General features: G+C 51.9%; 9 protein-coding genes across 9 annotated transcripts; 2 read left to right on the top strand and 7 right to left on the bottom strand.

Moving 5' to 3' along the window:
- Nucleotides 1-487: 487 nt before the first annotated feature.
- Nucleotides 488-2,391, top strand: COCCADRAFT_28490 (uncharacterized protein; the record flags this gene model as incomplete). The annotated part of the gene is made up of 4 exons (XM_007716843.1): nt 488-641; nt 693-805; nt 859-1,283; nt 1,338-2,391. 4 exons carry the CDS (start codon nt 488-490, stop codon nt 2,389-2,391), a joined length of 1,746 nt encoding a protein of 581 aa, XP_007715033.1.
- A 1,347-nt stretch (nt 2,392-3,738) lies between these two features.
- Nucleotides 3,739-4,286, bottom strand: COCCADRAFT_7334 (uncharacterized protein; the record flags this gene model as incomplete). The annotated part of the gene is made up of 3 exons (XM_007716839.1): nt 3,739-4,077; nt 4,141-4,194; nt 4,242-4,286. The coding sequence occupies 3 exons, from the start codon at nt 4,284-4,286 to the stop codon at nt 3,739-3,741; spliced, it is 438 nt and encodes a 145-aa protein (XP_007715029.1).
- A 900-nt stretch (nt 4,287-5,186) lies between these two features.
- Nucleotides 5,187-5,680, bottom strand: COCCADRAFT_7333 (uncharacterized protein; the record flags this gene model as incomplete). Its single annotated transcript, XM_007716838.1, has 3 exons — nt 5,187-5,474; nt 5,527-5,580; nt 5,633-5,680. 3 exons carry the CDS (start codon nt 5,678-5,680, stop codon nt 5,187-5,189), a joined length of 390 nt encoding a protein of 129 aa, XP_007715028.1.
- Nucleotides 5,681-6,539: 859 nt separating this feature from the next.
- Nucleotides 6,540-8,496, bottom strand: COCCADRAFT_103328 (uncharacterized protein; the record flags this gene model as incomplete). Its single annotated transcript, XM_007716855.1, has 3 exons — nt 6,540-7,767; nt 7,821-8,373; nt 8,430-8,496. The coding sequence occupies 3 exons, from the start codon at nt 8,494-8,496 to the stop codon at nt 6,540-6,542; spliced, it is 1,848 nt and encodes a 615-aa protein (XP_007715045.1).
- A 1,135-nt stretch (nt 8,497-9,631) lies between these two features.
- COCCADRAFT_39144 (uncharacterized protein) lies at nt 9,632-10,782 on the bottom strand (the record flags this gene model as incomplete). Its single annotated transcript, XM_007716854.1, has 3 exons — nt 9,632-9,796; nt 9,861-10,528; nt 10,587-10,782. 3 exons carry the CDS (start codon nt 10,780-10,782, stop codon nt 9,632-9,634), a joined length of 1,029 nt encoding a protein of 342 aa, XP_007715044.1.
- Nucleotides 10,783-11,234: 452 nt separating this feature from the next.
- Nucleotides 11,235-14,741, bottom strand: COCCADRAFT_39143 (uncharacterized protein; the record flags this gene model as incomplete). Its single annotated transcript, XM_007716853.1, has 6 exons — nt 11,235-11,309; nt 11,362-11,427; nt 11,478-11,578; nt 11,630-11,705; nt 12,602-13,187; nt 13,276-14,741. 6 exons carry the CDS (start codon nt 14,739-14,741, stop codon nt 11,235-11,237), a joined length of 2,370 nt encoding a protein of 789 aa, XP_007715043.1.
- A 1,360-nt stretch (nt 14,742-16,101) lies between these two features.
- Nucleotides 16,102-17,149, top strand: COCCADRAFT_103332 (glycoside hydrolase family 131 protein; the record flags this gene model as incomplete). The annotated part of the gene is made up of 5 exons (XM_007716852.1): nt 16,102-16,153; nt 16,200-16,283; nt 16,335-16,379; nt 16,428-16,722; nt 16,837-17,149. 5 exons carry the CDS (start codon nt 16,102-16,104, stop codon nt 17,147-17,149), a joined length of 789 nt encoding a protein of 262 aa, XP_007715042.1.
- Nucleotides 17,150-18,311: 1,162 nt separating this feature from the next.
- COCCADRAFT_39140 (uncharacterized protein) lies at nt 18,312-20,363 on the bottom strand (the record flags this gene model as incomplete). Its single annotated transcript, XM_007716851.1, has 1 exon — nt 18,312-20,363. One exon carries the CDS (start codon nt 20,361-20,363, stop codon nt 18,312-18,314), a length of 2,052 nt encoding a protein of 683 aa, XP_007715041.1.
- A 1,315-nt stretch (nt 20,364-21,678) lies between these two features.
- COCCADRAFT_103351 (uncharacterized protein) lies at nt 21,679-22,875 on the bottom strand (the record flags this gene model as incomplete). The annotated part of the gene is made up of 1 exon (XM_007716850.1): nt 21,679-22,875. One exon carries the CDS (start codon nt 22,873-22,875, stop codon nt 21,679-21,681), a length of 1,197 nt encoding a protein of 398 aa, XP_007715040.1.
- Nucleotides 22,876-23,120: the final 245 nt, after the last annotated feature.

The raw sequence follows: 23,120 nt of genomic DNA, 5'->3' as shown, positions 1-23,120 counted from the left end.
AGGCAAGAGGATAGACTTGTCGTCGACAGCCTTCGTGACAAGATGCGTTGCAAGCCGTCTGGTCCGTCTGCGCGTATGGCCGTTAGACGGGCAAGATGCCGGCGCTCAGCATGGCGGGAGCAAGGGTGGGTAGGGTTGGGGATGGGGAGAATACGACTGGCGTGATGGTTACAGGCTGACCAACGCAACGGGTTGGTCTATGCTTCCCCTACACACACACCTTGACGGCGAGAACGGATCTCCTCACAGTGTCTCTTGCGGACCCCAGACCCCTCCCGATAGGCTATTCGTTATGTAGCCCCAATCCTCCGCACGCCCCAGGCGGCCTATTTCCCTGACATCTTTTTTCAATTGCCGACGGAAGTTTCATCCCATCTCAATGCACCGATTCAGGTCGCTTATAAAACTGACGGCTCCTGCTCAAGCCTTCCGCTCTTCAATCCCTAAACCCTCCCTTCGATACATGGCTACAGTTGCCACTCACAATATGCCTTCTGCCACTCGCCCCAGCTACGCCCGCAAGTTGACCACAACTTCGGGCGACTATGACATGTCATACACCCCAGACGTCCGCCGCAGTCTCGGCACCTACGGCCTCACCCCTCCAGCCGTCGAGAGCTACGATGTCCAGACCGACCGATGTGAGTTGCACTATCATACCCTCTAGACTGCAATTGCTAACTCTCCCACAGGCCTTCGCCTCCTTGCCATGAAGCCCACTCCCCTCGAGAAATTCCAGTACCTCGTCCACCTCCGAGCCACCAACGTCCACCTCTTCTACAGACTTCTCGGCGAGAACATCAAGGTGAGCAAATGCCACCTACAATCTGTGCAGAGTCACAACTGACACATACCCAGGAATTGACTCCTCTCATCTACACCCCGACCGTCGGCGAGGCCTGCTTACGATGGCACGAGATCTGGACCCAACCCGAGGGCATGTACCTCTCATGGAGCGACCGCGGCAACCTCCGCAAGATCCTCGACAACTGGCCACACGAGGTCGACATCACTGTCCTCACTGATGGTTCCCGTATCCTCGGTCTTGGTGACCTTGGTGTCAACGGCATGGGCATTCCCGTCGGCAAACTTGCTCTCTACACGGCTTGCGCTGGTATCAAGCCCGACAGCACTCTTCCCCTCACTCTCGATTTGGGAACCAACAACAAGGCCCTCCGTGAGGACCCTCTATACATGGGTTCCAGGATGCCCAAGGTTACCCCCGAGCAAGAAAAGGAATTCCTCGACGAGCTCATGGTCGCCCTTACCGACCGATGGCCCAGGTACGTAGTAGTCCTTTTTCTGACTCATCTGCCAAAATACTAACAGTACCCCAGCATTGTTATTCAATTCGAGGATTTCAAGAACCCCTTCCCCGCCCTAGAACGCTACCAGAACCAATACTCCATGTTCAACGATGACGTCCAGGGTACTGGTGCCGTCATTGTTGGTGGCTTCATCAATGCCGTCAGGGCCTCTGGTGTCCCAGCAAAGGACCACAAGGCTATTTTCTTGGGCGCCGGAAGTGCTGGTGTCGGTGTCGCCAAGCAGATTGTTGAGTACTTCATCAAGGAGGGTCTGACAGAAGAGGAGGCTCGCCGCAAGTTCTGGTTCGTCGACTCAAACGGACTTGTCACCCTTGACCGTGGCGACAAGCTCGCTGACCACAAGGTCTACTTCGCCCGTGACGACAACAACGGCCGCCAATACCAGTCGCTTAGCCGCCTCATTGACTACGTACAGCCCACCATCCTCATGGGTCTGTCAACCATTGGCGGTGCATTCAACAAGGACATTCTCGAGAAGATGGCTTCGCTAAACAACCACCCCATCATCTTCCCCCTCTCCAACCCTTCCAGCAAGTCTGAGTGCACATTCGAGGAGGCCGTCCTTGCCACTGAGGGCCGCTGTCTCTTCGCATCTGGCTCTCCTTTCCCAGCAATGGAGTACAATGGCAAGCTGCTCACCCCGGGCCAGGGAAACAACATGTATGTGTTCCCAGGTATCGGACTTGGCGCCATTCTTTCCAAGGCTGTTTCTATCACACAAGACATGATCTACGCTTCCGCCGAGTACCTCTCTACCTCCTTGAACAGGCAAGAGGTTGCCGATGGCTGGTTGTACCCTGACATTCGCCGTATCCGTGAAGTCTCTGTCGTTGTCACCCGTGGTGTTATCCGCGCTGCTCAAAAGAACGGTGTTGACCGTACTGTTGAGCTACGCGATATGAGCGACGAGCAGCTCGACGACTACATCAAGAAGAGCATGTACGACCCACACACTGAGAACCAATACTTTGACCGCAAGCTATCACAACTCGTCTCAAACGAGAAGCTCAACGGCACCCACGTTGGCGTGTCTGAGGTCACCAACGGCATTGCTCACTTGTAGTCTTCCTCGTCTTCTTTCAACACATTTCTGGCGCCAACATTTTTAATCGCTGAATATGTCTTCTTTTTTTCCTTGTTTCGGTCGTCACAGTATTTGGGCACTAAGGAGATTGGGACACTAAGTTTTCCTCCTTTTTCTTAGGCGAGGGACTAGAATGGTTTCGATACCCTACTATTTCATGGCTTCCTATCTCTCACAGGACACGTAGTACATGTAGATATTTCTCTACTCGGTGTAGCCGGGCACACCAAAAAAGGGCAAGAATGCAATAAGTTTAGAGTTTATAAAGTATCCTTTGAATGTGAGGTGCGACTTATGTGATTCACTGTCGTTGGATGGGAATTCTACTGAGATTGCCGTCCCCCATCTCGAGCAGAGAGCCATACATGCACCATGTCCTCTATATTTGCCCCAAATACTCCTCAACCCCAGGTGCATTTCTATTCTTCCCAGTGTTCTGGAATGCCGATCTACTAGCTCTCCCCCCAGTTCTCCAACTAACCCAAAAACCCATAATCTCACCCATGCCCATAACACGGCAGCAAGCCACATCCCACTACTTACTTCCCACCCGCGTAACCACTAACGGGAAGGCCCGCGCAAACACACACACACACACACACACACACCCCGGACCCAAGTCCCACCGCTTACTTGCGGCTTGGTCTGGCCTTTACCGGTGTATCTGCGGGATGGGACCGGGGTGGGTGGTTTGAACACGGGAGGTGAAAAAAAAAGGGCGCACTGGTGCCTTTTTTTTTGCCTCCCCTCCCCCCCCCCCCACCGCCGTGTTGCAGAAAAGGAGACTTTTCCTATTTGGGGAGGGGTTTTATGGTGGTTCTGCGGGATGGAAGGGGAGGGAGGATGGGACTCTAAACAATAAGCTGGGGAGCAAACGCAGTGACTTAGATATTCCGACATACTAGCACCATCTTAGTACTAGACGATATTCTCAATCTTTACTACCTTGATTTTGTCCTTGTCAGACATTACCTTCTCCTCTTTAACATTCCTTAACCTTCTTCGTCTCCTGCTTCACTAGCGTGCCATGCTATTATTTTTAGGGTTGGATGTAGTAGTAGTAGTAGTAGTAGTAGTAGTTGTTGTTGTTGTTGTTGTTGCTATATTAGGGTTTTATAATAGGGAAACGTTTTTATAGAGTGGAGTGTGAGTAGTAGTTGATAGCTTTTACTAATGATTCTTACGAGCGCATAAGTGAGTAGCTTTATGAGCATTGCGCATTTGAATGATCAAAGGTGGAACCTACGTGCCCTCTTCTCACATTGAGAGTCAGCGACTACTACTCTGCACGAAACGCTTAATTGCCTTGCGCGATAGCCGAACGCTTCAAACCTCCGCATCGATCTCCTTATCCTCATCCTCCTCCTCCTTTGGCTCGGCCTTGACGTCCAAGTCCGCTTCGTCATCCTCACTCTTGGGCGTAGCAACCTTCTTGCTCGGCCTACCACGCGGCTTCTTGACACTTGGAGGGGCATCCTCACCGTCCTCCTGATCGGTCTTGGACTTGCGCTTGCGAGGAGTAGTAGCAGATGCCTTCTTGGGAGTGGCCTGAGGGACGGGTGCACCAGATGCCATAGCATCCCACTCTGGCCTGAATGCCCTGATGAGCTTGTTGGTCTTCTGCTTGAAGCCACTGGCAGTACGGCCAGCAGCGTAGAGACCTCCCTGTGATGCGTTAGCTTGGGCTTTCTGTGCGTGCTGTGTTTCTTTGTGGGCTTGGGTACGTACATCCCAATCAAGAGTGATGTTGTCCTTTTGGATGAGGTACAAGAGACTGGAGAGCTGATTGGGGTGTTAGCGTTGCTCTTTGTCAAGGTGTTTGCGCTTACGATCTCACGATCGGTCCATCCCTTGGGATTATTGGCGTCGTCCATGGTGTAGATGGTGGATCGTTGGTTAAGCTTGTGGATGTGAAGATTGTGGGGTTGGAGAAAGAAGAAGAGGTTTAATAGACATTGAATTTGTATGTAGGTGAGAGAGAGTGTGTGTGTCTAGGTGAAGACCCACTGTTCAAAATTGTTGACAAACGGACCTCACTCTCACCATGTAACTAGAGCAACGGACTAGGCACCACTAGCACCCTACAGAACGAAAATTTCAGCCTCATACTTCCGTCCCTCACGTAGAATTCTAATTGAATCTTACTTTCATCGATAGTTCGCCTAAAATCAACTTTGGGACTATCACTACACCTACATACATATTCTATCTAGTTACCAACTACTCACACTCTACTCTATAAGAACGTTTCCTATCATATAGCAACAACTACATCTAACCTGAAATATAGAATAATACGCTAGTAAATTAGGAGAGAAAGAAGAAGATTAAGAATAATGAAAAAGGCTTATATGCTCGCCTAGTGCTGCCTATTCATAGGGGGGCATACCTCTAAGGCGAGGATCTTATAGATGCTTCTTCGCCGATTAAGAAGCCTTGCTGCCCTGTTACGCGCATACGCACGTCCTAACTACATTTTCTTTATTATACACCTCTCTCTTTTCCTCCTTATAAGTATAGACTCCTCTCATGGTCTTACAGACAGGGGGTAGAAAGCTACCTACTCTCTATAGAAGGGTGGGGGAGGGAGAAATGTAAGAGGAATGTACATGGGTTGTACCTTAATGGCTGTTGAATTCGAACTACTAACTATTGATAGTTGGCGTCCGCCCTCAACCTGCCAGGTGCATTACCTACTGTGCCAAGCCACCACACTGAATGATGAGCTGGTAGTAGCAAACGCAAAGTGCTGAAACCTCCTACCCAGTACCATCTTAGACGACACCATCAATATCCTCCTCTTTGACTTCATTCTTGTCGCCCACCACCTTCTCCTCTTCTTCCTCAACATCCTCAACCTTCTTCTTCCTTCCCTGCTTCACCGGCGTGCCATCCTCCGCCTTCCGCTTCCTCGCAGTTGTAACCGCCTTCTTAGGCGTGGTACCACCAGCGTCAGCGTCAGCACCGCGCAACGCAGCCAACTCGTCTTTCAGCGTGCCCTTGAGTCGGTCGACCATGATGCGGCATGCGCCTACGGATTTGCCCTCGGGACGAGGCGCGTTCTGGGTCGGTGTGTAAGTACGGGTTTGGACAATGGGAGTGGGGAGGACGAACGGTAAAGTCTAGTTTTACGTTTGAATACTCGACTAGCGAGAAGTAGTAGGCGAGCTGCATTGGTTAGTCTGATTGTGGGTTTTATTGGGGTGGGGGAAGGGCGTACACGTTGGCGGTCGGTCCAGCCTTTTGCAGTTGAGTCGTTGGAGGACATTTTGGGTTGACTGTAGCTGTTGTGTTGGGGTTTGGTGTGGATAGATTGTTGAGGTTGTGGGGTTGGAGAAGAAAAGAAGAAGTTTAAGAGACTTTGAGTCTACATGTATAAGTGAGAGAGAGCATGTCTCGTGTGAAGCGAGTGAGGACGCTAGTGGTGGAGTCATGCAGTGAAGGTGAGTGTCGATGCATGTGCGCCACGTCAGGCTGGTGAGGAGATGGAGGAGATTAAGGATATCGTCTGAGATAGTGCTGAGGATCAGTTACTCTGCATTAGCTACTAGCTATTAGAGTGTATATATGGATGGCAGGTGTGTAGGCACGCAATAGAGTAGCAAGGCTTCTTAATTGGCGGAGGAGCACCTACACGACCCTTACCTTAGAGATACCCCATGAATAGGCAGTACTAGGCACTTAAGTCCTATGCACTACCCGTCCCTATACCCCACGTGAGGTTTTTGTCCATAGATATTAAACTTATCTATCAATCAGAGTCTATGTAAGGGGCATACAGAGTTTCAGTACCGCAAAGTCAATCAGATAGTCACAAGAATATTATGAGCGGCACTTCACAGCATCACGGGATAATGAAGAAAATTCTCGTTCATAAAGATTCAACATGAAAATCGTAATAAAATCCAATCTCTCATACAATCATTGACAGACAGAAGCTAAAAAAAATAGGAAAATAAACTCGACTGGGTATCAAAAACTATTCTCTCATACTTCATCCTGGAAAAATCCCCATATTCCAGTTATGAACCGTCATCATCATGAATTTCCTCCATGGCCAAGTGTGACAACACGGGTGTCGTTTCCAACGTCCAGACATATTCCAAAAAGACAAGACAACTTTCCATCTACCGCGTATAATCCGGCTTTGTCGCTTTGTTGACGATTGGAGGCGGTCCATCCGTATCCGGATATGGTAAAGGTGCACCAGGTGGCGGTCTCGAGAATGACGAACCGGGAGGTGGCGACATGGGCGACATGGGCAACACACCTGAAAGAGGTGGAGGAGGTCTTCCGTCTTGCAGAGGTGTCTTGGGAGGTCTAGGTGGTGCGTTTGACATACGATCATCCCAGCTAGTTGCCGAGCTGACCATTGATATCGGGCGCCCAGCTGAGAATTGCTCATGTGAGCGGCGGCCAGGAGCAACAAGCTCGCCAGAATGTCGATGTATCAGGTCATGGTAATTTTCGGAGACTGGCGATGGTGGGTGCTCATCAGAATTTACCACCAGGTACTTGTCGTTTTCTGATGGCCGACGCTGGTCTGCTGGTGGAGGCCGGAAGGCTGGGTGAATGTTTGTGTAATACTCGGGTGAGAGTTCCTCGGCAGGGAGTTCGACGGCCATGGGCGCTGGATCTGGGACACTGGGAAGAGGCTTGTTCGGTGCTTGTGCACCAGGCGAGAATGGTGATTCTCCTTTGGCCGCGCGCTCCCATCGTATTTTGGCGAAGTGGATACGTGCAATCTTTGCGGCTGCGTCCAACGTCATACCTTGTACAGTCTGGTCCGCCAGGTACATGCGCGTGTTCGTGCTGATATCGGCCAAGGCGTTCCATTCGTTCATGCCAAACTCGCCTACGCCAACGTTTACGTTCAGGCGGTAGTAGTTCTCCTGGTTAACATGTCGTTTTGCGAGGTGGTCCTTCATCTCTTTGTGTGTCTTCTCACATCCTTCGATCTTGGATATCAGTCTCCGCCTAGCCTCGGCAAAGTCTCCCATGCCACCAGAAACAAAGCCTTCCCACCACAAGTGTTGCTGCGCATTCGTACCCTCCGGTCGTTTTCCAGTACCAATGCTGACGAAGACACCAACTTCACGCCCAGGCCATTCGTTGCAAACGGCTTCGTCCAAAGCCATAGGTGCTGGGTTATATTTGCCAGAGCCTTCATCAAGAAAGACTGATTGACCAATCTGGATGGGCTTGAAAGCCAAAGCAGTCGCAGAAGTTGCTCGACCGGCTTGCCATATCGTCGCGTTGGGTTCGATAGCAGGCTCCTTGCGCGAGTCGTAGGAGCGAAGAAGTATCTGGCCCCCACTGGACTTTCTGGTACCTTTGTAGACGGCCGTGACAGCACTGCAGGTTGTTAGTCAACTTGATTTTCGCAAAAGAACAGAAAGTGCACTTACGTCTTGGTGCGCTCTTCGCGATTGTCGTAGAGCAAAGCGTGTGGGTTCCCCCACTTCATGGCAGCGATGCGCATGTTGACGGGCGACATGCCAATCTGGCTGTAGTTGCTGGCGTTACTAGCACTCCTGTGCATACGGCCTGACGTGGCGCTCCCTGGTGTCATAGGCAGCGACTCCCGCCCTTCGTGACTGTCGTTGCCTTCGTCATCGTAGATGGTGTGCTCGCGCACACACTGCATGATGGCTTCCTCCAGCTTCGAGGCCTTGAACAATGTTGACCGGTAAGGTATGCCCGCAAATGTCTTGTCCGTTTCAAAAACTCTTCTCGTCATGCGCACGTAGACGTCTTTGCACGTCTCCACGTCCATCCTTAGCCGCCCAAGCATTATAGCAATCAGACCGCCGGTGCCTGTCCCTACGATAAGGTCGAAATGTTCGCATGGCTTTGGTACTTCGTGTCTTTTGGGTGCCCGACCATGTATTTCGACAAATGTTCGATGCATCAATTCCTGCAGGATAATGAGCATGGAGTACCCCCGCACGCCTCCACCATCTGTCAGATATGTTAGCAACCCCGCCCCATACTGAAGACGCGCTTCGACCACGTACCTAGGGACAGGATGCGCAACGGCGGTCCCTTTGTCGTATCCTTTCTGCGAATCCCATTGCTTGCCATGTCGGGCACGGTAGCCGAAGCAGTTGGCAAAAGCATAGAGTGACTGGCACCAGCAAAGTGGTTGCCTGGAGAAGACGAGTGCAGCTCTCCTATAGGTGGAGGCTGAAAATAAGGCTGGTTGATAGTCGGATCTGCCGGGTTGGGTGTTGGCGTTATATCAGGCAGCGCAGTGGGCCAACTGGCGGAGCTGATTGTGTGATACGGAGGCTGAGCAGAGTCCAAGCCTAGGCGCGCGCGCTGAAGGCGCTCAAAGACGGTGAGGGTAGGTGTAATGTGGCTGCGACCAGCGAGAGCAGGCGACGTAGGAACTAGTCACAGGAGAGACAGTGAGTATGTAGGGTTCACGTGGATTTTAGTTAAGAGATTCTTGAGCTTTCTTCGCCCTGGGACAGCAGCCAGTTGGGGTGGACCAGCACCGTCATTCGTCATTCGCCAAGCATAGCTCCAACCGAACTGCACCGCCACCTCGAAACCTGGCACATCCTGGCCTCGCGCTGCTGCCAGAGCCCAAGATCTTCCGCCTCTACCGGTTTTGCATCCAGAGATGCTTTGCCCTTGCAGCGGCAACGCGGTGACCCGCTTTGCCATCTGAACTCTCCCCTGTCACGACGGAACACGAATCCACGCCTGTCCAATCACTGTTGCCCGGCGATGACTCGGATAGTCACGCTTCCATCGCATCTCGCTCCCTCCGGCCGAATGAACACATGCATAGCGGGCGGATGTTGACCCAGGTTGAGCAAACAGACCGTATTGTCTGCCGTGTCGCTTGTGTTTGCATTAGAATCGGTGTACCCAACCCGCACAGGCCAGCTACATGTGGGCCACAGGGTGCGAGTAGCTCCATGCAAGAGGCCCTGAATAATAGCTCAAAAGGTTGTGTAGAAAGCTGGTACAGGAGGGTAACGTCGCAGGTACCCTACGACTACTGAAAACCTTGTTGCTTCCATGACGTACGCACTACACTACACTTCACTCTGTGGGGTACATGTAAAAGATATAGTAGCCTTCACGATCTTATAATCTATATGATGTGAATTAGTGCAAACATCGCACCTGTGACGCCACAGATTGCTCTTCCTCACAGCGGGTCTTGCCAACATAAGGATGAATGAACCCTGAGAACACCATCACTTCAAGCTTTCTTCGGTACCTCGACCAGTCCCTTGCTCTCCTTTGTTCGCCACTGTATTGCTTTTGCGATATGATACAGCACCTCAAGAGTGGGCATAGGAACACCTGCATTCTTCCCCGCCTTAAGCGGCTCGCCTAATATGTTCTCGAACTCAATAAAGTTGCCCTATCAATGTCAGCATTACCTGTTGTGCTTACACATGATAAGCTTGACCGCTCTAAAAACGTACTTTTTCTAGATCCTGCTGCATGCTCGGCTTCAAATAGCTTTCTAGCGGGTCCATGTTGATTGTAGCTTCCACCACCTCCTTAGGTAACTCCACTCCGCATACCGCTTTAGCAGCTGTGACGATTTCTCGCATGGCTGGTCTGACGAGACCATCCAAGGCACCGTCAGCAAGGCGTATGCGCCCGTCATCTAGACCCGTAATAGCGCAGATTGGATTCAAGGCTGCGTTGAAGACAAGCTTCTTCCAGCGATCATATAGGACATTGGGCGAGTATTGGCAGTCCGTCTTTCCTCCTTTGCTGTACAACTCGACAAATTCTTCCGCCCTTCGCTCTGGAACAGCGGGATTGATGTTCGAAGTGGGAAAGGCTCCAACAAGCAGTCTATCGGGTTCGTTGTGCACAATAACCCCTGGTGAAGGCTCCGCGCTACCAATCATAGAAATTCCAGAAAGAATTGGAACATTGGGATGAGGGCGGAGAAAAGGCTTCTCGATATTGAGACCGTTTTGAAGGAGAAGAAGCGTCGTCTTGCCGCTATTCTTGGGAAGTGCTGGTGTGACAAGCTCAACCGCTGTAGGTGAAGTATCGGGCACATTCTTGGTGCAGAGTACAACATAGTCATATGGTGGGATGTTCTCTTCGACAAGGTTGGGAACGGTGTTGCGAACTCGCTATTGTTAGCCTCGACACAAGTGCTGCAGTGGGAGATGTGAATCGCTGCATACCAATGCTGGGCCGCCAACCGTTCAGTGTTCCATGATCGCAGCTATCGATTGTAAAGCCCTTTTCCTTGACGACGTTGTAGTTGGATCGTAGCACGACGGTAACTGTTGCAAGACCGCCGACTTCCAGATTTACAGCGGCAATAGTGCCGACAGCACCACCGCCAATAATGAGGACCGTCTTCTTGGAATCAGCCATTGTAGAATGCAGAATGGAGAGTTTCTTCGCCGTTATGAAACATTGTTCTATCAGCCGGGTTTACATGCCGTCGGCGAGATAGGTGCGTCACGCTAGTGGGTTCGGAGGGGCAGTGGCATAGTAGGAATGTGACTCCCAAACATCTCAACCACGGTCTACTGTACCTGCTTGATTAGGCTATTACACGCGACACACATGTTAGTCATGTCAATGAATTGATGCACAATGTTTTGCGGTCCCTTCAATCGAGCTCCATTTGATGCATATGTAGGTTACAGTCCGTAAATTCGTGGCTGGTGACCCTGTGTCGCCAAATCTTCCGCCTCACACGCCTTCATTCGTGTTATACTGATGGTTGATGCATTGCTTGAGTCGAAGGTAGAGCCGTCCATTCCATCCGCCCGAAGACTACGCCGAGAGCCCAGCAAAAGAGAGAGAAAGAAGGCGCACGCTTAGAAGACAAGAGCAGCACCCTTGGTCTTCTTGTCACCACCAAGCTCAAAGTGCTTGCATCGCTTGAGGGCAAGCTATTTCCAGGTTAGTAGCGGTATAGAGCATGGAGTGTATAGAGAAACGTACCTGTGCCTTGGTCTTGCAAGCAGTGCACTCTAGACGGAGAACGACCTTCTTGGTGGTTTTCGCCCTCTGTGTGTTGTCAGCGCCGATGTCACATAATCTATTACAGTCGATCGTACCTTGTGGAAGACGGGCTTGGTCTGACCTCCGTAACCGGATTGCTTGCGGTCATAACGACGCTTACCCTGTGCGAACAGAGAGGCCTTTCCTGCCTTGTATTCTACAACGTCTCAGCATGTGAAGGTAATGTATGGGAGCATGGATCACTAACGGGTGACCTTGTGCTGGGTGTGCTTCTTGCAGTCCTTGCCCTTGCAGTAGGTTCGGCGGGTCTTGGGAACGTTGACCTGAAAGACGGAAATCAGCATTTGTCTTATGACTTTCCGTATGCATATTATCTTTCTTGAATGACAGCTGAACATGCGACATGAGCAGGCGAGTATTATATGCGTGGTTGACGGATCGTAAATGTGCGGCGGAGGCGGCTCTGCGGGCGGGCAAGCGGGTCAAAGGCGATATAATATCGGCGCCGCCCAACATGAAGGTATTTTTGGCTTGTAGTAATCGTTCCGCGATAGAGCACGACGTGGACGCCATAAGTGCTCTGGACTGGGATTTGTCGCCTCTCCAACCCACACCGCCTGCGCCCAATTCTTTCCAATGACTTCCTTCAGCACAGTGATGCTTTCTCCGCCCCTCCAATGAAACATGTATTCCGCATGCCGAGGCCAGTTCTAGTATTCGATGTTGTTGTGATATTCGCTGATCCGCAATTTTGCCATCGTCGTCGAAGATTCGTCATGTCGCTCGCTCGTGTCATGGCTGTCGTATTGCGCAATCTCAAATAGCAAATACTGCACTCACCATTTTGACGGATTTTTGCTCTGTGGTTAGTATGAGCGAAAAGGTTGGCGGTAGTGCTGGAGATGTTGATGCTGGGCGGCCGATATTACTAGCGTGTGTGGGCTTCGGCTAGGTTAGTAAGCCAAAACTCATGCGCCACGCATCAGCCACATACAAAAACTCAGGGCGTCACGATCAACTTGCATTCGCAGTGGTATTCAATATCCAGGCATGCAAGGATGAGGTTAAACCAAATAAAAAGTAAAATTCATCGTTGTGGTATCATACGCAGCAAATCCAATGAAAACATTTCTCCGTCCATCTTCCCTTGATTGTCATGACCGACTTATGAAGCCATTCTGAAGAACAAGAGAAATCCACAAGTAGAATGCTAGTAGACAGGACGGCCTTCTTCCCATTTCTGAACACCCTTCGCATCCTTCCCATCTTTTGAAGCAGATGGAGGGCTACTGCCTATACCAAGACTGAAGCGCCCGCTGTCTCGGGCACCACTACTTCGACCATCCTCGAGTCGCCTCACAGGGCCAACCCACTCCCACATTCGAGCAACGTCACCATTAGCTGTTGTGCGGACACCCGCACGGACGTTGCTATTCTTCTCAACTTTCGCCTGGACTCTTTTCCACAGTTTCTGCCGCCGAGACGCATTAAACTCAGTGCGTAAGACGTCGTCACGAAGCTGTGTCATACTAATGCCCTTTTCTACACCGGGCGCTTGATAGCTGAGTGCACCTTGGTCTTGCAGTCTGTCATAAGCGTCACTGGCGAGCTGCTTTGCGCGGATTTCCATTGCTCGATTGCTGGTATACGAATATTTTCCGTAGGAGCCTGTAGCAATCACCAGGAAGAACATTATAATCTGGAGAAGATGTCGTTCAAAAGACTGTCGGAGGGATCTTCGGACGCTACAGGAGAGGGAGAGCTTTGCGAGAGAGGTTGATGCAAGACGTCGTTTGCCGGTTGTTCTATATCCACGGAAGAGGAACTGATTAGTACAATTCCACGTCAGAAATTATGCACATAAGGTTTGGGACCTGAAAGAAGAGTACTTACTCATCAGTAGTTTGAACTACCTCTTCACGCATCAGAAGCTCAGGAAAAGCCCTGTCGAACAAATCGCTAAACTCTTGATCCGTTAAGCTCTTGCTTTTTTGTGCAGCCATTTGCTCCTTGAGGTCAACTTCGCTGACCTCGGGGCTTTCTACGGGATGTCCTTCTGCATCAGGCTCACCACATTCGTACTGCGCCTTGCGTTGTCGAAGGACCTCCACGGCCCTGTTGGCAATACCGTTTACTTTACGAGTCTTCTCGCTATCCGGCTCGCATGTCGGTGGGAGGGGCACCAGGCCACCAAGTGACAGTGGATGGTCCTTCTTGATGAAATCAGGATCACATCGGACGTTCAAACCTCGATAGCACTGGGCATGTGGTGGGCAAGGCTCACATTGCGGGAGGATTTGATCGGCCCAGCTCGGTATCTCCACGCCGGCAAGTGCAGTGGCCTCTCGCCCAATGCCGCAGAAGCCAACATTGATCTTCTCTTGTCGCCAAACGCCAGCAAAAGCCGCTGTAGCAGTAAGGAGGATGGTTCCTGCCATCGCTTTGATGGTACCAGTAGCCTTATTTTTCTTCTGTCTTTTTCTTGGTGGGAGAATGTCCACCTCGCCGGCCTTTGCACGCTCACGCACCAGTTCGAGCTGCTCCTCGGGCGTAAACTCTTCCCCAGCGTCTGCAGTATCCTCCTCCTCGTGCTTTGTACGGGGATCGGCAACGTCAAATGTTCCGCGTGTGGGTACCATAATGCCATCGTCTATTTGTTCAGTCTTGGGTTGGACTGTTCGGCGGCGGTGCACATCACTCTTGCGCCTCTCATGCTGGCTGTACCCTGTGGTCCGCCTTCGACGCTCGCGTGCGATAGTGTCTGGTATCGCCGGAGAGCTTCCGCTTTGAAATGGGTTTTCTTGGGTAAAAGGGCTCGCCGCATCGTTACGGTGCCATGCTTCTGGTTCAGGCGATGGCTCTTTTGGAAGCGGGAGTGGAGCAGGTGTAGCGCTCTTGCGCGTGCGTCTAGCTGCAGGCCGCTCGTCTATCTCAGGCTCCGCAGCCCTGCTATGCTTTGCGGGTACAGTGCGGGAAGGTGTTTTGGAACGTGGTGCAGGCGCATCTGCCTCCTCTGTCGTTGCGCGTCCGGTTCTTCGTAGTGTTCGCCGCCCAGTCGCGGGTGCGGGAGCCACGAGTGTTTCGTCTTCGACATCGGTTGTATCCACTGTGCTGGCTGAGCTGGAAGGTACGTCTACGATGCCCCGCGTTGATCGCTTCGTCCGCGCATACGCCCGCTGAACTTGGGATTTTTGGGGTAGGACGATGTCGTTGAAGAGGCCTACAAGAATAGGCTTCTTTGCCGAGGATGGATAAGTGACGCCGTGGCGAAGGAGGATGCTGCGGAGTTCGGGCACCGTGATCTTGTTCGCATCCACACCATCTTCGTAATACCAGTACTCCCCGCGCGCATCCGCCATCTTGTCGTCAGAGTATGTGGGAAGTCTGAACACGCAAAATTGTTTGTCTTGGCGTCTGATGATGTGTCCGTATGAAAAGCTGTAGGAGGGGACGGTCCAGGCGGATACTTTGGTACTGTATGTAAGCAGTGGGTGGAGCAAGGAAAGTCTGTTTCGCTTGTTTGTGATGTCACCAAGGCAACAGGATGGTGACCTGGTCCGTGCATTTTCATGAGCTTTCTCGTCTCTTGTGTCGTCGCTTCAAAACTTTAAAACCTTAAAACAAAGTCAAACGCGACAAAGCCTCGATGTCACCGTGTACCAGGATACTGCTAGTAGTTTGGAGCTATTTTGAACTGGGCGTTTTGTCGCGAGAGTCAATCTGTTGGCATGTTTCACAGCTCGCGACCAGCTTTTGGACAAGCAGTATCCATATATGTTTTGCTACGGCCTCATTGTTGATTTTAATCTTTGTTCAGTCTCAGCAATGGCTCCCTTAGCAGTGCCTTTGTGGAGGTACTTACATGAGGCGTTTACAAAGCAAGCCTGCAGTGAGATTTACCACTCCAGATATTGCTAGTTCTTTCACATAATGAGATGGACACCCAGTGATGGTGGAGAAGCGCAAGCTGGTATATCGTGACTTCATCTAATGCAAGTCAGGATCCGTATTACAACTTGACATTCCCAATGACGAAGCAGGGCTTTCCTGGCTGCCGAGTGCGAAAGAGCAATATACCATCGCAATGATGCAAGAATATGCTCTGCGGCTGCATATTGCCCAGCCTTCCCCAGATCAATTTCAGAGTCAAGCTCCTCAAATTCATAGCACTTGGGACGCCCATTTGACGCAAGCATTCAGCCCCAGCCTCAAAGTAGCTAATTGTGGGGTATACATCGGCTTAATGTAGCTTAATCTAGACAACCCTGCGACATCACCACCCTCCTACCAATGAGACTACATGTTTCCCATCTTAGACCACCGCTACATTACTAGCAATGAATCCACGTGCCACTATCGTCGCGTTCGAGAATATGAGGCCCGCCGTCTCCGTTCCCGGGCTTATACGGAGGGCAACGTGCCCCCGGACCGTATGGCCGCCGCTAGGTCCACCCGGGGCCATTTCAGGGCGGCGGATAGATTGAGTAGCAGTATGACCGAGCGCGTATTAAGTGGTTGTGCGAATCTGGGCAAAGTCAGATGTCCTTTAGGGGATATTAGAGTGCAGGACTATGAACATGGATGTGAAGCTTTGGCTGTGTTCTCGGGCCAGGAATGGAGTTTATATACCACTGTGAAGGCGATATGTAGCAGCATCGGATTTGAGTTGAATACGCTCGTCTCTTCACTCCTTGGACTCTCTCTGTCTCTACAATCAAGATGTTGGGAAAAGCTACCATTGTCAACGCGCTCGTGAGCGCTGTCTCTGCGGGTTCGTTACCACCTCGATGTTCTCATACATCACTAACACTCACCAGGCACAATCCTCTGGGATGGACGCTTCAACGACATGACCTCGAGCGCCGATCTTGATAAATGGTCCTGGGCAAACCAAGTCGGCAGTAAGCCCACCTACGCATTCAGACAACCGCCATACCTAACCTTCCTCCCAGACTACCAATACTACATCCACGGCTCTGGCCCAACCTCGCGCTATGGTATATCCCTCCCGCACCTCCTACACACCCCAAACTAACCACCCCCAGTCAACCTCTCTCCCAACTACAAAAACTCCGGCGATACTGGCAGCAAGCAAGGCGCTAAAATCACCATCGACAATACCGCAAAATGGAACAGCGACATGTGGCGCACCGAGCTCATCCCGCAAACCAAAGCCCCCATCAACCAAGGCACAGTATTCTACCACTTCTCCATCAAGCGCTCCACCACAAACGTCCCCAGCGCAACAAACGAGCACCAAATCGCCTTCTTCGAGTCCCATTTCACCGAGCTGAAATACGGCTGGATTAGCGGCGAGTCTGGAACCAGCAACACCAACTTGTAAGTACATTCCCCACCCCCTCCCCCTTTTCCCCTTCTCAAAACTATTCTCCAAAAAACAGGGTCAAAGCGAGGCTGGACTAGAAACGAGTATGCTAATACGCACATAAAAAGGCAATGGATGGTAAGCGGCCAGAGCAAATGGAAAACCGAGCTCAAAGCCGATGAATGGCATAATGTCGCTTACGAGATTAACTTCTCCTCCAACCAAGTCTCCTTCTGGCACTCGACCGGTAACAGCTCGCTTGTCAAGACCGCCGGCCCGTTCTCAACGGGTACCTCGTCCAACGGTGCGGATTGGCATTTGGGTGTGCTGAGGTTGCCCAGGTCGGGACTTGATGGCACGGGCGCCGAGGATTGGTACTTCAGTGGCACGTATGTGGAGAGTGGGCCGATTACGACGAGTGTTGCTAGTCCGGCGGCTTAAGGTTGATGGGTTGTGTTTGGGGAAAGAGAGGAGGAGAAAGGAGGGCATGGGGTAGGAATAGGGGGTTGTGTATATAGGGTTTTGATATCTACGAATGTAACGTCACCTACTGTGAAGCGACACACACACACACACACGGTAGTGAGGCACTTTTGTACCAAAATCCGAAAATCTCGTTGTACTAAACGCTCTTCTCCCTGACTAAAAAAAAGATTGTACTCAGTCCTATAATATTTCCTGATACTTGTATAAGCTTGTGCCTATAGGGCTCCCAACATTGTTGATACTGTCCATCATTTCGTCGACGCTCATCAGGTTCTGCTTATATATGGCTGTGCTAAAAGCAAGGTTTCCTCCTGGTCGCTGTCGACGTCGACAACTTCCTCCTCCTCGTCTTCCCATTCCAACCCCTCAAACACCCCCCGATGCCTTGACCGCAAGCGACCAACACCCCCGAAAGTCTCGAAGCAGAGGCCATACTCCTCTGTGAGAACGTACTCACAGATAAGGTTCCCCATCTCAGCCGGAAGGTCTAGGAAGTTGCGGGCCATGTTGATTGTTGCTGGTATCAGGTATATATATATATATGTAAAGGAAACAAAAGTATAGGGTAGTAAGAGTTTCGCAGAGACGGAGGTAGAATATACAGAAAGAGAAAAAGGTGTGACTGGAGAACTTATGAGAGATACAGGGCAGATTATATAACCAAAGGAAATCCCACATTGGGAAATGGCAGCAAAAGGGGAGTTGAAGCAGGTGAGGTCAAACAGGACCCCCTGCAAAGCCCTAGCCCCGCGCTCACTTCGCCCTTTTAAGGTAAGGGATTGGAGAGTGAAAAAAGCCGATGAAGCCGGGTATTCCTGTCACGACTTAAAAGCTGTGTTTGCTCTTCTACGTCACGTGGATCGGTAGGTAAAATTCTAACTGGATTGATCATTTTGAGACTACATAAACCGTATAAAATGCCCAATACTATCATGACTTCCCAACTTATTCATAAAACAAACAGCCAACCCAGTCGGACCTCTATGTCGTTGTACATATGTTCATGAAAAGAAGAAAAAGAAAAACAAGAACAAGAACGCTAGCAAACACCAAGCATGCAACCCCCCCCAAAAAAAGAAACAACACACCTCCCTCTCCCCCCCTTCAACCATCATCACTATACAATCCTCGGACTCCCAACAACACTACTCCCAAACACGGGCTCCAACCTCACGCCCCCAAAACTCCACCCATCAACAAAAACATCCTTCTTGTACCTCTTACTAACCAAGAACCCCAACGCGCCATCCAAGCCCACACTAATTTCTATATCCCCCTGAATCTCCACCCAGCCCTTTCCCTTGTACTCTTCATACCGGCGACTACCGACACGCACACGAATAGCATCAGGCTGGAGCAACACAGCCGCGACATCTGGAGTAATTTTGACGTCGACAAAGCGCGTGGCGAAATTCTCTGCGTCGTATGGTTTGCCGACGCTGAAGATGACGTCGCGCGGGGGTGTGTGGTCGGAGGAGTGGAAAGAGACGAGGAAGGTGACTTTGTATTTGCCTTGGGGAATGCCGGTTTTGATGCTGCGGAGACAGATGTTGTCGGCGTGGAGGCACTGGTATACGGCTGCTTCTTCGCGGCGGCCGTCGTGGTCCAGGTCTGCGGCTACGGGGTAGATTTTGCGGAGGCGGCCGTTGTCGTCGAGGGCGAGGCCGCCTTCACCTGTGGGGGAAGTGCTGCGGTTAGGGGGACTGAGGGATAGGGTGTCGAGGCCGGTGCCGATGGGCATTCCGCTTTTGAAGTCTACGTGAACGAGTTTGAACGAGTCGTCGAGTTTGCGGGTGCCGGACATGCCGACGGCGAATTGGGTGGCGCTGATTTCGAATTTTGGGGGGAGAGCAGAGAGTTTGGCCATGCGCTCGCCAAAGTCGCGGGCGGCGCGGATTTGTTGGCCGTCGTTCATGTAGAGTTCCGTGAGGCTGGCCATTTCGTCTTCCTTCATCCATTGCTCCAGGCTGACGTCGGCGAGGCCACGGTCTACGTCGAAGCGGAAGTACTTTGTGTCGGAGTTGCTGTACATGCGCTTCATTTCGTTGTCGACGCGAGCTGTGCTAGTCGCCATGCCGGTGAGTGCGCTGGCGATTGAGATGTCGGTTCCAAGACCAAAGGGGAGCCACGAGGCCATCTTCTTGACGCTGGGAATACTCTGGAGACCCGTTCCGACTGAGACTATGACGCCAATAGACCGGTTCTCCCATAGTGCTTTGGCTGCGTAGTCGACTTCTGCACAGGGATTGTTGAAGCCCACGCCACCATCGAGGTATGTGACTTTTGGTGTGCCAAACTGCATTTCTTCGAAAAATGTCGGTGCTGCCGATGTCGCCCGTAAAGCTTCCCAGATGCGAGTGGTTCGGTCGTTTGGATCATACGTAGAGAGGATCCTTGGAAGCCCTAGTGCGTTCTTGAGTGAGGTGAGCACAAAGCCGCGGCAGCCCTTTGCATTTGCTTTCCGGTGGACTGATTGCCGCTTGTGAAGCTTCCATGTGGGGCTTCGCGTTGGGGCTTTTGGAGTGAACGGACTTGAACTGTAGAGTGTAGATGAAGGCCTTGTGGTGCTTGTAGTACTGAGCGGTGGCCCCGATTCCAATGAAGCCAATGAATTTTTCATAGTCGCCAGTGGACTTTCAGTGAGTACCAAGTCGGGCGCGGCATCTGCCCAGATGCTGTCCCTAGGTAGTTCATTTGCCTCCTCCACCTCTTCGAATAGCGCCTCGTCCCACATGAGCTCGTCAGGGTCAAAGCCCAAGTCTTTGAGCGCGGTCTTGATAGCGTTTGCTAGTACGGCACCGGAAAATCGGCTGGCTCCTGTGGGCACTTTCATACCGAATAACTTGAGAGATCGGTCGTGCTTGAAAATCTGCTCAGCCAGCTTGCTGTAAACGGCTATACACTGCTTGCAGTCGAGCCGTAACCGTGAAAGCATAATAGCTATGATTCCTCCGGTCGATGTGCCGCCAATGAGGTCGAAGTAATCACATGGCTTGAGTGGCTCATGATTGTTCATTGCCCTCCTTCCAAGTCTCTTCTCTTCCAAAGCAATGTTCTCCATCAGTGTCTCGAGGACAAGTAGTGACGACAATCCGCGCACACCTCCTCCATCGAGCGAGAGCAACCGCAGTGGCGCATTTGGGTTCCTCTCCGAGTTGGAAAGCTCCATGTCTGAGGGTTGTTCAGATAGGCAGATGGTTCTCTTTCCGTGTTCTGTGTTCTGCATTCGATCCGGTGGTCCAGTAGATTCACTGGTTTTCAAATCTGCGAGTGCGTTGTTGGTTGGAAATGTAGGTAGTACAGTTAGGATGCGACGACTAGATTCAAATGCCACCTATATATCTAGATCTGTCCTGGGGCGGCCTCTTCCCAGTCCCTGCAGTAGTGGTGACACAATGAGTCAGGTGCTTGAGTCCTCTATGAATATCAGTGTTGCCTGCAAGGCTGCGCTGCCAGAGTCGATTGAAACCTATGACGTGCGGGAATCCGATAATTCAGGACACCATCAGAGGTGTAGAGCTGGGGACTACTAGCATCTTATAAATCTTCTAACGCGCCCACCCCCCACATACGCATTCCGGTGTGCTGTATTTGCGTCCATTTGCATGGGGTCTTGAAGGCTTCTTGGGGGCCAACTTATGCGCTTACACCTCAGGTGTGGTTAGCGAGGTCCACCTTTGTACAGAAGCGGCAATGCGCTGCGCCACGACGGCTATGCGGCGCAGGGGCACTGAGTCTAGCACGAGTAGTGTGCATACAGTGTGCGTTGCAGCCCTTTGGTGGATTTGAGTGGTGTAGAGCAACGAAAATCAATGATTCAAGAGTCGATGCGCATTGGTGGGTGTGGCGGCAAGAAAAAGCGACTGCGGCTGTGACGTGTGCTGGGGAGGGTCGGCGAATGACTGGCGGTGTCCGAGGCAGCTGCGCCTCGAGTGGGTGTGTCGCTGCACACGTTGGGTCAGCAGATGGGCGGGGCTCGTATCAGACATGCAGGAAACGCCAAGCTGAGGCTCTGCGATGGATATGCACGCTGATGTATTGGTTTGGAACGTCCGTCAGAGTGGCAGAAACGAAACAGGGCGCTGACTGGCCCTGTGGAGTATTATATTACATGGGTACTGTGCGTTGAAGACGTGCGACTATGGCAAACCAGGTGTACAAAACCAATATGCTAAATGTTCAAACCCTGGGTATTATAATCGAATGCTCTGTAACGCCGTACGTATCCTCCATACTGGTTCATTGTCGTCATAAGTCGTAAATCGTCATTATTAGAAGTGTGGTGGTGCAGGCAGTATGCTGCAAATAATAGTCTGTGAATATGTCAGTGGTTGCGTCATGCAACGTGTGTAGTGGACAACTCACACTTGTCATCTCGTCCAGCATGTTCTAGCATCTCGGGAATAAATCATTCTGGGCCCAGCGGTAATAAGAGATGGGCTATGAGGTCATGCTGGCGAGATGGTAAATCATGTTTTTTTTGTTCAATTTGAGAGGGCCTGGAAGCCTGTCCAATCCATGTAGGCCGATGTTCGCTGGTCGTACATGGCCTCCAGACAGGCGTCGGACTCTTTTGCTCTGAGGGTTCTCAGGTTCTCGATCTTGGGGCTGTCCTTGCGCCTTAGCTTCTGCCTTGGGATATAGACTGGGGAGGGTGAGGTCATGATGGTCCAGTAAGTCGGTGTGAAGTAGCACATTGGCGAGCGCGGACGGTTGTCCGGGGAACTGGGCGGGGATGAGGACGGTGTCGATGGTGTTGATGGTGCCGAGGCAGAAAAACTGGCAGCTTCCGAGAAGACGGAGGGGGTAGGCGACGAGGCTACGGAGCTGGTGTGGGAAGTGACAGGTGATAGTACCATAGGCGATGCAGGTTGGAAAGGGGCAATTTGGCTGGGGCCGGGGCGGCGCACGCTCCCTTTTCCGGAGAGCGGGGATGGTCGTTTCGGGGTGGAAGCAGTGAGGGATGAAGGCGTTGATGGTGTCGTCCTTGTTGGTATCACTCTTGAGGGTGCCGGTTTCGATGGAGTAGCCATTGTCGGGACGGGTGGTGGAGGCCTTGTTGGAGGAGGTATCGCTTGGAAGATTTTTGGCGGCAAGGGTTTTGGTTTTGATGGGGTGGCTTTTGACAGGGTAGGCTGTGGCTTGGTCGTTGTTGCGGTGGTGGTGGTGGTAGTGGTAATGGTAGGGAATAGGGCGAGTGGCTGTTCATCTGGTGACGTGGGCGGGGACATGATGGCAGAGGGGTGGTGGGTCGGCTCGGGCGGTTGCGCATCTTCTCTATGGGACAGCGGCGAGGGCTTTCGTTCCGAGGCCATGGCACGTCGGACGCGCGGCGGCAGCGTGTTTCTCCTGCTGAAGAGTGGCGAGGGGCTCTTGACAATGTCCGAGTTGAACTGGAAAGGCTCTGGTGGTCTGACGGGGCGCGATGATCCGGAGGGCAGCGAGTTGCTCCTGCTGGGCATGGAGTTGGTCCTACTGAAGAGTGGCTGGGGCACAAGGTCGGTGTCGGATCCAAAGGTAAACATGGGCGGACCGGTCATGTCGATGTCGGGCTTGTCTTCTGGCGCGGTCGTCTCTGGTTTTTTGTACTGGTAGAACTGGCGATAGGGGTGCCGTCGGGGCACTGGGGGTGTTTTGCATAACGTCAACGTCTCGTCCATCAACACGTCGAGGTCGGCCATCTTTCTTTTCATGCTAGACGGCCGCGTCCACACGAAGCCAAAAGTCGCAGCCTCGTCGTCGTGGAGTCGGGGAGGGGACGTCTGGGGGAAGAAGTAGTAGTAGTGTCGTGGTGGATGGATGGGTGGGCGGGCAGGCGGGCAGGCGTGGTGCGGCGCAAGCGAGGCGACGCTGTGTGGTGTCTTTTAGTCTCTAGTCGGCTGGGCGGCGGCGAGGGCGGCGACAGGCAAGCAGGGCGGGAATTTTA

The sequence above is a fragment of the Bipolaris zeicola genome (assembly GCF_000523435.1).
Source record: "Bipolaris zeicola 26-R-13 unplaced genomic scaffold scaffold_155, whole genome shotgun sequence".
Classification (NCBI taxonomy): domain Eukaryota; kingdom Fungi; phylum Ascomycota; class Dothideomycetes; order Pleosporales; family Pleosporaceae; genus Bipolaris; species Bipolaris zeicola.
Note: the sequence above shows the minus strand (reverse complement) of the source record. Positions and strands in the feature narration are given on the sequence as shown.